The sequence below is a fragment of the Penicillium mononematosum genome (genome assembly GCF_028829835.1).
Source record: "Penicillium mononematosum strain IBT 11891 chromosome Unknown utg000003l:1.0-8172316.0:1.0-8177699.0, whole genome shotgun sequence".
Classification (NCBI taxonomy): domain Eukaryota; kingdom Fungi; phylum Ascomycota; class Eurotiomycetes; order Eurotiales; family Aspergillaceae; genus Penicillium; species Penicillium mononematosum.
Genome location: NW_026643273.1, coordinates 256951 through 269067, shown reverse-complemented (window position 1 = coordinate 269067; position 12117 = coordinate 256951). Strand labels below are relative to the sequence as shown.

General features: G+C 48.3%; 5 protein-coding genes across 5 annotated transcripts; 4 read left to right on the top strand and 1 right to left on the bottom strand.

The window, feature by feature from the left end:
• Positions 1–588: 588 nt before the first annotated feature.
• Positions 589–1168, top strand: N7519_005003 (PLAC8 family protein; the record flags this gene model as incomplete). The annotated part of the gene is made up of 3 exons (XM_057291779.1): positions 589–733; positions 788–885; positions 938–1168. 3 exons carry the CDS (start codon positions 589–591, stop codon positions 1166–1168), a joined length of 474 nt encoding a protein of 157 aa, XP_057146590.1.
• A 1339-nt stretch (positions 1169–2507) lies between these two features.
• Positions 2508–2852, top strand: N7519_005002 (uncharacterized protein; the record flags this gene model as incomplete). Its single annotated transcript, XM_057291778.1, has 2 exons — positions 2508–2551; positions 2618–2852. 2 exons carry the CDS (start codon positions 2508–2510, stop codon positions 2850–2852), a joined length of 279 nt encoding a protein of 92 aa, XP_057146589.1.
• A 540-nt stretch (positions 2853–3392) lies between these two features.
• On the bottom strand, positions 3393–5933 carry N7519_005001 (putative alpha-glucosidase; the record flags this gene model as incomplete). The annotated part of the gene is made up of 1 exon (XM_057291777.1): positions 3393–5933. The coding sequence occupies one exon, from the start codon at positions 5931–5933 to the stop codon at positions 3393–3395; it is 2541 nt and encodes an 846-aa protein (XP_057146588.1).
• A 758-nt stretch (positions 5934–6691) lies between these two features.
• Positions 6692–8867, top strand: N7519_005000 (uncharacterized protein; the record flags this gene model as incomplete). Its single annotated transcript, XM_057291776.1, has 11 exons — positions 6692–7214; positions 7270–7367; positions 7421–7483; positions 7538–7590; positions 7647–7832; positions 7890–8014; positions 8088–8158; positions 8215–8236; positions 8294–8513; positions 8565–8600; positions 8654–8867. 11 exons carry the CDS (start codon positions 6692–6694, stop codon positions 8865–8867), a joined length of 1611 nt encoding a protein of 536 aa, XP_057146587.1.
• A 317-nt stretch (positions 8868–9184) lies between these two features.
• On the top strand, positions 9185–11979 carry N7519_004999 (uncharacterized protein; the record flags this gene model as incomplete). Its single annotated transcript, XM_057291775.1, has 13 exons — positions 9185–9280; positions 9447–9478; positions 9540–9599; positions 9648–10118; positions 10179–10194; positions 10252–10363; positions 10419–10749; positions 10806–10929; positions 10982–10997; positions 11049–11148; positions 11200–11219; positions 11270–11393; positions 11448–11979. 13 exons carry the CDS (start codon positions 9185–9187, stop codon positions 11977–11979), a joined length of 2034 nt encoding a protein of 677 aa, XP_057146586.1.
• Between the last annotated feature and the right edge of the window lie 138 nt (positions 11980–12117).

Below are 12117 nucleotides of genomic sequence, written 5' to 3'. Positions count from 1 at the left end.
TCATGGAAACCGCATACCGAATACGAACTTCTCTGTATAGTAGGCCTCCTACTGCCTCCACTAAATACACAGCAGTTCCAAGGTTGCCAAATTAGGTGCCATGGAGAATACTGATTCCGTTAAGGGAGTACCAAGAATGTAGTTTCGGCGACTATGACTGAATTTGGTTAGCCTCTCCCTAAACCATGAAAACGAGAGACCTCGGGAACCTCCGAAGTTCCCCCTGGCAAGGTCTTGCGTAAAAAAAGAATTTGAGAATTTCCAAGGTTATTGAATATCTGCGAGCGAGGCAGATATACCCACTTTGTTCTCAATTTAAGCCCCACCCTCGTGGCTTCCCCTGATATGATTGGCCACGACAAAACGAATGCGAACTTCCCGATCGGGATTCATAGTGTTGACTTGCAGAATTCAGATTTTTCTGTCGGCCCCTATTGCACTAAGAAGGGGATGTATCCTTGGTATATAATATTCAGACGACACCCGTAAGACCTTATAAGCATCTCTCTTCGCAATCATTCTTCCCGCTTCAAAATCGGTGTGATTATCAAGTTGCCCAGTCTACTCATTGTCATTATATTACCCCAAATGGCCGACCCTACGCAAAAGGTCTACCGCGCCTGGCCAAGCAGCCCTCCAACCTATCAGCAAGCAAATACAGGCTCATCTGATGTGACGCAGAGCCGAGAATGGAACTATTCACTTTTCGACTGTTGCTCGCCAAGCACGCTCTGTGAGTATCCCTGGGTATCAGTCATCCCTTAGGCTTTTATCTAACCAAATTTAGGTCTAACAAGCTGTTGCCTGCCATGTCTGACATACGGCAAAACCCAAACCAGAATCAAAGACACAAGCCTACGAAGCTTTAGCTACGTGAACGGCCCTGTAAGTCTTGAATCCATCTCTAGAATGATACGACGCTGATACCTATCAACAGTGTGCCATTTGGGGTTTTCTCAGTCTAGGGGCTATGCAGTGGATTATGCAAACTATCACCCGTGGTGAGATGCGCCAACAATACGGCATCGAAGGTTCCTGCTGCGGTGACTGCTGCGTGTCAACCTTTTGTGGCTGCTGTGCTCTGATACAAGAGGAGAAGGAAGCAGAGCTTCGAACGAGGCCTGAGCTTGTCGGCTACCAGAAACCACCCGACATGGCTATGCCATAGGTATTCATATTGATTGTAATGTGAGACTGGTGCAATAGCAATTGATTGGCGAGGTGGGTTTAGGAAGGGCAAAGTTTGATTTACAATCAACATGGAGTTCGCTCTGAATATATAGCCTCACTTATTCCTTCTAGAATAATAATTCATTCATTTCTTAGAACTATAACAGAGTATGAGTCTGAGAGATCGGGTGGTGTTTGCTTTTGACTTAGGAAGGTTGCTGGTTTATTGCCCTACCAACAGAGTTTTCAACTGAAAATGACTCTCTTGTATACTGCAGATCTTGCATATATGCACCTTCATTTTCACTTTTAAGTCACATCGTCTTTATCTTACCCATGTTCACATCTACCGTCCAGCGCCTCGAGGTGAGGTGAGCTGCCCTCGTTGTCATTCATTTTTAGCTAAAAGTAGGATGGTGATCGCGTCTTTATCTTAGGTTCTGGTCTTACCGTCTTTCACATCTTCTCCATCTCATCATCCTTGAGATCTAACGTCTCAAGGTGAGCTGCCCCCGTTCTCATATTCATTTTCAGTCATAAGCAGGAGGCTGATCGGACTTTCGTCAAATCCATCATTTACAGCATTCTCCGTGTCTCCGGAATCTGGAATAGCTTCATTTTTACTGGATTAAACCTTTTCCGGTGGGTCTTCATCCCAAACGAATTTTCATCTTGATTACGTCCGGACGTTGCAATCCACCCGTGGACCCCTGCGAAGGTGCAGAGCAGGGGTGAAATGTGTGGTTTCGAGAGTCGATATCTGGATTGGGTCTGGTTTTAGACTGGCAGAAGTTGAAATAGTACTCAAGTACGGTACGTCAGAGGCCTTAATGATAAAAGTACTAACTTTAGATCTACCCAGGTACCTACCTAAGGTTCAATGACCCGCTACAACACTAAGATGGGAAAAAGACAACCAAATAAAGCAAGGAAAACACCAAGAAAGACATCAGGAAGACACTGAAAAAGACACGACAACTATCGAAGTGTGGTTGCACCTACTTCGGTACTCACCAAAGGTTTAAAATAGGCAAGAAGATGAAGCTACTAAGCAGGTTACCTAGGTAGGTACCCATTCTCACCATTCATCTGGGCAGCTCCTTCCAAGGTTAGGCTCTTCTCTCTGCCATTTCTTGTTATAACAGTATTACCAACTACCGAGCCAAGTCAACCTTGGAAGTTATCATGCCGTCCAGATTCAATCTGTGACGAAAGGTCTTTGGTCTCATTTTCGAGACCTCCTCGGAAAGAACTCGAAGGTGTACCTACCTAGGTACCATAGTGAATGACTTTCTCGAGGGCCGCATAACTCGTGAAGATCTCGAAAAGAAAAAACTATGGCGGCTCGCAAAGAAAAACCGAGAAGCTTCCAACACTTGCTGTAAGTGAGCTTAGAATGAGGCATATTGAGACGATGCTTCGGCTAACACCAACCGATCAAGACAAGGAACATGCACATGTCACAAGTAGATACTTTCCGCCAGCCCAACGCCGGCCAACACATCGCCATACAGACAAAAAGACACTGGATGTTTGAACCGGTCAAGTACGAGAAGAAGAGGCTTGCCCTCGTCGGCAAACCAGACTTTGCAGTCTGGTATGGCAATGTCAACGACACGGCGGTAAACATCGCTGTTGTCGAAGCAAAGTCGGTTGATTCTGCTGGTAAAGGAGTTCCCTGATGCCTTTCCTATATGGGTGAGTGCCTCATGATGTAGCCGATGTCACACTACCTAGATTCTAACTGCTTTGAAGGCATGGTTCACCGACTCAGACGACGGGAGAAGAAAAACAATTGCACAGTGTACGGCGTGACGACGGATGCGCAAATCTTTCTTCTTCCTCAAAATTGACGAAAAGTCAAGGGTCAGTTTACTTATCTCCTAGCTAATTGCCTTCTTCTAATTCTCGACTAGTGGTCCGCGGTTTCGGTTAGAGCTATTGCTGGCCAGTACGACCATGTTCTCGGAATGCTTGTGTTTCTTTTGCGAAAGGCGAGAGAGGCGTCCCCTACCCACTCAAAGCAGTCTTCCGCCCAGTCGCACACTAAGGAAGAATCTGGGGGGGTCCCTATATGCATCCGAGGACTATACAATGGGGAATACTTAACTGGGCTTTTATTCTCTCCTCGCTTTTGTTCTTGCTTTTTGCTTGTTGCTTTTACAATAAATGAAGAAGAAGTTGATCAATAAACGATCTATCTATATGCAAAACTGAAATACCTAAGCCTTAAGTGTATAAACAACACGACCACGCGAGTCTGTACCCTTAAGGACGATCTCGTCTCCGGGTCTCGAGGCAACCCGGCGCTGATCACCGTTATGCAAAATAATATCCAAGTCCTTCCAAGCAGGAGTAAAGCCAGCCTCGTCACGGTCAAACTTAACAAGTACCTTCTCATCCGTAGAGCTGTAGCTAATCGTGTACACAGCAGTACCGGGTTGAACCGAAATACCATCGTCTTCATACCAAGTTGTAGAAAAGATCGTACCGTGCGAAGTTCCCTTGGGCGGGAACACTTCCACACCACGGTAATCGTCGCTCTCTTGAACAGCCACTGAGGCGGCGGTCTCATCACCAGGAACACGGGTGTGCACGCTCTTGCCAACGGGAATGGCACCACCGACACGCGCAATGAGCGCAATGCTCTTCTGCCATTCTGATGAGATCTCGGCCCACTGCCCGGATGCGAGGTACTGGTACGGAGCGTTCATGTTGACGTAACCGTAGTCGAAGGCGCCGGACTTGCGGGGCAGGTAGACGTTCGCGACGTCGATGCCAGTCTTGTAAACGCCGCCAACGAGCACGGTCTCACCAAACCAGAACTGTTCCTCGCCTGCCTTGAGTGCTTTCGTCCACACCTCCGGATCGGACTCGTAGCCCCACCCGGTCCAGCGCTGCGGCGGTGTTGCGAATTTGTGGCTCTCGAGACCGAGAGAGTAGATGTAGGGCAGCATTTCGTAGCGACGCTTGATGGTGGCGCGGACCTGGGGCGTGATCTCCGGGTACATGAAGGGCTCGATGACGTCGCCGACGGAAGAATCCTTGGGAGAAGTCTTGAAGCAGTTGATTGCGAAGCGGGGAGCGTGGCAGCCGAGCTGGATCCAGCGGAGGAGGAGTTCCGGGGATGGCTGGGGGCCTTCGAATCCACCGATGTCGTGGCCTTCGCATTGCAGAAGGGACATACCGGCGTTAAGAGATAGGGCATTGGCACCCTTCATGTTCTCCCAACTGGTGACGTTGTCGCCGCTCCAAGAGGATGCAGCGTAGCGAAGAGTTCCAGCGGTAGCGCTGCGGGTCAGGACGAAGGGACGCAGCTTGGGTTCCATGTCTTGTAGGGCATCGTGGGAGGATTTACCCATCAGCTCGGTGTGGAGGGCACGACCCCAGAGACCGACGGAGTTCTTGACATTCTTTGCTGCGGCGTCGGCGACGGTAGGCTCATTGAGAGCCATGGTCCAGTCGTCGTCGGGCAGGGTGTATTCGTTGTTGTCGTTCCACATACCGTCAATGCCAACCTTTTTGAGGCTTTGGACGCCGTCGTACCACCACTTAAAGGCCTCTGCTGAGGTGAAGTCAATGTGAGCACCGTCGCCACCGGTCGCACCGCCAGCACTCCACAGACGCATGTATCCAGGCTCCTTTTCGGCATCCTTGAAGAAGCCACCGGCATCAACGAGCTTCTGGAAGTCGGGATGAGAAGCAAGCAGGAAAGGCTTGATGTTGGTGAGAAGTCGGATACCGTACTGGTGCATCTTGGCAATCCAGTCTTGGGGATCCGGGAAGCGCTCCCGGTTCCATGTAAAGACATTGCGAACCTTAGGCTCGGTCTCAGCAATTGAATAACCCGAGCTCATTTGGTGAGCGGAGCAGGGGATTCCATGGTGCTTGAGCTTCTCCGCAAACTCTAGGAGGGCCAAATGGGCCTTTTGCGGCTCATCTAGCATGGTGTACTTGTAGCCGCCGGAGATATAGCCGTAAGCCCAGCGGGGTACAAGAATGGGGAAGCCGACCAACTCGGCATATGATCGGACAACATCCTTGATGGTCCTGCCAACAATGTAGTATTGCTCAAGACCACCATAATCCTGACGGTATACCTTGAAGTGTCCCCAGAGACCATCGATCTCGGCTCCTACAGACCACAAACCGCGGCCATGGGTAGTCGAGAAGATGGCCACACATCCCTCTGCAGAAGCCTTAATCAGGAGCGGGATGTGCTTGTAGAGCGGATCTGTGTTGTAGACGTCATATCCAAAAGAGTCAGTGGCCGAGAGTTGGAATTGGCGACCACTCAAATCCATGGGAGCCGCCTTCTCGCCAAGTCCGACATGGAGACATTCCCGGTCATGCACAGAGTAGTTGGCGACACCCTCTCCGTCTGCAACATAAGACCGCAGTGGCAAATCCTCGTGCAAGGGCTTCTCGGAGCCAGTCCATGACAGTTTGACCACAGGGGAGTATTTCCAGTCTACAGAAGCAGTGACACCAGCGACATCCATTGTCTTGGAGCAGTCGCCCTCCTTGGCGAAGGCATTGGCGCCCTGGAGGTTGGTCTCGGGCTTCGTGACACTAGGATAGGGAGGGATAGGGTGGTCTGTGGAGGAGAAGGTGGCTCGGAATAGGTTGGGACGAACAGCCTCAAAGGTGAAGTCGAAGGCATTCTTGCTCTTCCTGCTGCTTCTTATGTGGACAGAAGATTCCTGGTCGGTGGCCTGGGGTACTTGTGAGTAGCCCTTGGGGCAGCTTTCTTTTTGGGGCATGATGACTGTAAAAGACAATGCACTTGATCCAGAGGAACTGGAAAGAATACCAGCATATACCCTGACATGGTGGTGTATTTGAATGCTTGTCGAGCTCCCCTCTGTCCCATCTTTCACCTACCCCGCGGTAATTCCAATGATGCATTGCAGCTGTATAGAGTCGGAGATCGGGGATAATCACCGAGAAGCGGAGACGCAAAGATTGTGAACGGACAAGTCCCGACATGATTTTGCCGTAAAACTCCGAATTGCCGTGTTTTTTCCCCACAAAAAGAATTCCGGGGCCCCAGATGGTCGATCCGACTATCGTACTTGCGCTAATTTTTCTCTCGGTTTTGCTCACCGAAACCCGATGCTAACAGTTCTCGGCACTTCTAATGACTCCTCTTCTTTTCATCACCCCTCCCACGGCATTTGTCTCAGTGAACTGATTGGATTAATCATCCCGACGTCGGCTCCGTGCAGCAACGTGTCTTGCCGTTTCGCTCCAGATCAACTGACCGCGTGGACTGTACAAAGTTTCAGTCGCCAACTATGCCAAGCGCTAAAAAGGATAATCTACCGTCTGTGGCTTTTACACTTCGGGTTTGGATTGTCTTGTCCGGGGAATGTAATATACTTCCTTCCCCACGGGGTTTCGCATAGCCGTTCTATATCCAACCCCTATTCCCTCTTCCCTTTTTCAGCTTGCTTCATTGTCTTTCTATAACTACTCAGTATTTTGCTTTCTCCCAGTGTGCCTCGGCGAGTGATCAGCTATGTCACAGCCAAAGGGCCAGCAGGAAGAGTTCGTGGAAACCATTGAGCCCGAGGAGCCACGGGCTATGCCTCCTAATAATGGCGCAGGAAGAGGAAATAAGCCCAAAGGGGATCAGGCTTTGCAGCTCATAGAAGAGGCAGGGCACTCAAACATTCTGACCCCGGAGAACAACGCCAAAGTTCTTCGAAAGATCGATTTGCGTCTGCTTCCCATTCTTCTCGGAATCTACTTCCTCCAGCAACTCGACAAGTCGACCATCTCGTACGCCTCAGTCTTTGGAATCGTCGAGAAAGCCAATCTCCATGGCCAACAGTACTCCTGGCTAGGGGGTTCGATCTATCTGGCTCAGCTGGTATTCCAGCCCCTGGTCGCCTACCTTCTGGTTAAAGTGCCCCTGGCAAAGTTTCTCGCTGCGTCCTGCCTCTTATGGGGTATTGCTTTAACGTGCATGACTGCAGCTACAAACTTCGGTGAACTTCTTGCTTGCCGACTCTTTCTTGGTATCTTTGAGGCTGGGATCGGTTCGTTGGCTCCCGATCAGACCTTATTGTCCCTCCTAACGATGTAGTTTACCAGCACCGGCCTTCATTGCGGTCACTCAAATGTGGTACCGGCGTCGTGAGCAGCCTGTAAGGCTAAGCTCTTGGTATGCGATGAACGGAGTCGTGAATATGGTGGGTTCTCCCCATTTCGTTTTCTTGGCACTTATGTTGACGGTCAAGGAAAGTTTGGAAGCCTGATTGCCTTTGGACTCGGCCACATCAAGTCCTCTATATTTGCACCCTACCAGGTGAGTTATATCACATGATTGTCTGTCCAGGTAGTAACATCTAACACTGACTAGATCATCTTCCTGTTCTTTGGTCTAGTTACTGTTGGGTTCTCTGCCGTTATTCTGTGAGATTTCACCATGTCTCCTTTTGCCTGGATTATGCTAACTCAGTCTTGCGTAGTATTTTCATGCCCGATTCCCCCGTGTCAGCCAAGTTCCTTGGAGAGGAGGACAAACTACTATCCATTGAAAGACAGCGAATGAACCAGCAGGGTGTCGAGAGCCACGAGTGGAAATGGGAGCACACAAAAGAAGCATTCCTTGACCCCAAATCATGGTTCTGGTTTGCGTTAATGTTCTCGATTTCGTGAGTTGACCCAGACAAAATGAGCACGTTGGACTAGAGATGCTGACCAAACTTCAGTGTTCCAAGTGGAGGTATTACTACTTTTGGGCCACTGATTATCAAGTCCTTTGGCCTCAGTGAATATGATACCATGCTTTTCAACATTCCATTTGGTGCAGTTCAGCTTGTCGCCACAATGGGAGGTGCTTGGCTCGCGACCGTTTGGAAAATGAAGGGACCAGTCTTAGCATTGCTTTGTCTCCCCACCCATCGCAGGTTGTGTGATGCTGCTGGAGATTGCCCACGATAATGCCCACAAGGGGCCTCTACTTGCAGGATACTATATTGTAAGTGTTGGGTTGATAACATCATCGTGTAAGGAATACTAATCATTTTCATCCAGATCTCTGTGTACCCAGCCATTAGTAAGTGTTTACTTTATTTAAAGGTTTCCGAATTCGATCCCAACTGACCGTCTCTAGCACCGTTGATATACTCTTGGTCTGCAGCAAATACAGCCGGAGAGACAAAAAAGAAGGTTACTACCGCTATCCTGTATGTCGGGCAGTGCGCTGGTAATGTATGTAGCACTCTACGCCCCCACATCGGGCTTCCTCCTGACATTCTTCCCACCCAGGTTCTTGGTCCCAACCTTTATACCACAAATGAAGCACCACTTTACCGTCGTGGCCTGCTTTCAAAGTAAGTCACAGACACAAAATTCTTTGAGCATCGGATATCTAACACCTCTAGCCTTGCGATGTTTTGTGTCTTGATAGGTTTGACCGGGTAGGTTGTGCCCATTTCAACTGATCTATATTTTGCTAATTGTGACTCCTTAGGGCAAACATCGCGTATATGTACTTCCTGAACAAGAAGCACGAGAAGAAACGTGTGGCTCTCGGGAAGGACGCTAAGATTGTAGACCAGTCCATGCAAACCATTCAAGCTGTCTCTGGTGATGCTAAAGAAGACCTGCCTCAACAAGCAGCAGATGACAATTCCTGGAAGGATCTGACTGACTTGCAGAACGAGGACTTTGTCTATGTCTTCTAAGAGTTATTCAGTTTAATTAGTCTGCGTTTTAGTGGGTAGGGTTTCTGGTTTTGTGTTATTTGATATGCCACCATTGTATGAATCAAATGTAACTCGGAATATATTATATTTACAACTGTATCTATAAAACTCACAGCACACTTGGAAGTCCCTTAAAAGCATAACTTTTCCTTTATTGAATGAACTATGTTCGTTGTGGGACCTGGTTGGTTGTGTAGCCGGCTCGGAGAAATAGCCGAACCCCGCGTTTCTCCAGGTTTTCCCCTTTCCGTCAACCCCGAAAAACCTCGGCGCAAACAGAGGGCGACTGCCTCGACATGAATGACCAATCTCACTGTAGTCCGTACAGCACAGGGATAGAGGACGAGTCCCTGCACGTTATTCCAGCGCCAACAGGGAAAAAGCGCATTCCGGTACGTCATTGTTGAACCCAGTGGGACCCTACAACAGAGGACAAGCCCTAATGATGTATGACGTTTTCAATGCATAGAAAGCCTGTAGTGCTTGTCGACAATCGAAGGTCTGTGCTCCAGCCTTCCGAGCCTGAATATTGTTGGGTTTTGGCTGATCGTCTCAAAGGTGAAATGCGACGGAGAGAGGCCGTGTACGAGGTGAGTTGTATTCCTTGGTCGGTTATTGCATGAAACCTAAAAGCTGATACCAACAAAATAGGTGTCAAAAATTGGAAAAACAATGCGTGTTCTTCGAAATACCGAAAGACCCCGTCTCAGAGTACGACCTTGTCTTATATCGCTATCAACCAAGACTAACATCCCCAAGGCGGATTGAAGGCGTGGAGTATGAGGTTCAATATCTCCGAAAACAGCTAGATGAAATGCGAGAGTTGCTTAAACAGAGCCGCTCGCAGCCTAGCCCCAAAACCCAACCAACACACTCCCCAAACCAACACTGTGATCGGCAACAGCAAGTACGTCACGAGAGTGCTTGTGCATCCTCGGGCTCTCATTATCCTCATCCGCAGCATCATTCCCAAGATGAATTTTCCAGTGTACCTATCCCGAGCTCCGCTGGCTATGAAAATGGTCACCAACACCAAAGGTCTATGCCGGGATCCATACCAGCCCTCTCTCCGAATGAGACTTCAGCTCGGCCTATCTACGCGTCCAGTCAGATAATTACTAGACCCCTTAAGAGAAAGCGATCTGGGTTCGAGATTCGAGATGAACCCATTACCGACTTCATTGATAAAGGACTTATCACTCTTGAATGTGCCGTGTCATACTTTAATACGTATGTATGATCCAACCCTTATTTAGTGATTAGTGATTTTGGCTGACTGAAAAATTGTAGCTTCTTTGGAGGATGCGTATGTATTGTCTCTCATTAACTCGCTTCATATACTCACATTTCGCGAATCATACAGGACAGGTATATCCCAATCTTTGACCCTCAATATGACACTTTCGACTCCATTCGATCTCGAAGTAGTATTCTTCTCAACGCAATATGTGCCATTGGCTGCATGGTGGAGACCAGTAAATCTTCTTGTCTATTATGCACAGTCTTATCATACTAAGCTGCTCTTTCCAGGATCCGGAGGTTCAATATCAGACCTTCTCCACGCCGAACTCAAGAGATGGATGAACGTCATAATCCAGAACAAGGAATTGAACTGCCTAGAGTCAGTCCAGGCGATGCTCGTGGTTGCTTGTTATTCCGCAGAACGCTCCCTAATCTTATCCTTTGCCACTCGCATGGCCCTGGACCTGGAATTGCACGAGGCCTTTGATGAATTGATTCAGCGTCTCGCCCTTCAGAATGAAGATATGGCTTATGCCTTGCCAAATCAGATGTTTGAAGAGGAGAGGGCTCTTATGTGGAACGCTCGGACGTGGTTCGGGCTTCTGGTTCTCGAGCATATGTAAGATGACCTTGGTCCTTTTGTTTGGATTACTAGGCTCATAAGGTGTAACCTAGATTTCGCGTTGATGGAGGAAAGCCACCTGGCATTCGACTAAAAGGGAATGTTCGCCGATGTCGGGTTTTACTTAGCCATCCATCATCGACAATCTTGGATTTACGGCTATTCTCCCAGGTCGAGGTATGTTAACTACCTGAAATAGACATGAAGAAGTACTGATCTTTGCTGTTAGTTAAACATCCTCAGAGGTATGACCCGTTCTGTAAATTCAAATGCAATGCCTAATTAACTTTCTATAGCCAATGTCGGCGACGCTCTAGGAGGAAAGACATCGCTTGATGGGCAAAGCATCGCGGATTACGTTCATGATATGAAAATTGAACTAGATCTATGGTTCGAGTAAATTTCACCGTTTTATCGTATCTCAACAAACTTGCTAACCTCAGACAGTGACTGGCTACGTATTATCGGTACGACTCCGATTGCCATAATGGGCTAAAAACTTGCTAATAATTCGAAGAAAGTTGTGTTGCCGCCGCCGAAGAGAAGCCATCTCTACTAGTCGCTCTTCGAGTACAGAAATGCTGGGCAGAAATGATGCTAAACTGCAAAGCATTACGATCCATGGGCGTTGAGAACGTAGCGTAAGTACTTACTCAACATAACGTGCTTCCCTCTGTGTTAACACGGACATTAAGTGCCATGTCCACAACGGAAAGAACAATACTCCTCACAGCCAAAGCAAGTGCCCGACGACATCTTCGCCTCATAATTGCCGATCCAGACTTCTACCTCGCCAAGCTGAGATACGCAATGGATTTCGTCTGGGCTAAGTGCGCGTTCTCATTCCTATTGCTTCTGAAGTTATCGCGTCTCATTCCCGAGCGCGACGAGGAGCATCAAGAGCTCTTGGAACAAGGTAATCGACTCGTCGATGAACTGAGTAAAGCTGGAGCTAGTGGAACTCAGTCCGGAGCTGGGAATATTTATCTGCAGATCTTGAAGGTCAGTATTGAGAAGTACGGGCGTGCCTTAATGGAAACACAGCAACCCAGCTCGGATGGCCCTACGGTTACGTCGCCTTTCTGGGAGTTGTTTGATGCTCAAGCGGATCTTCAGTGGTTTGTCCCAGAGCAATTTGTCTCCGAATGGGATTTTCCGGGCCTTAATCTGTTTTATTTCCCTACTGCTTGGCAGGATTTCTTCGGGGATTTTTCGTTGGCTATGTAGTAGAAATAGTTTTCTAACTGTTTAATCTCTGATATAGTTGAAGAATTGTAACCTTGAACCGTCATTTACTTCTCTAGTAACCAAAAAGGGGCAAGGGATAAGGATTAAAAGCGGAATGGGAAAGCGATATATATTATA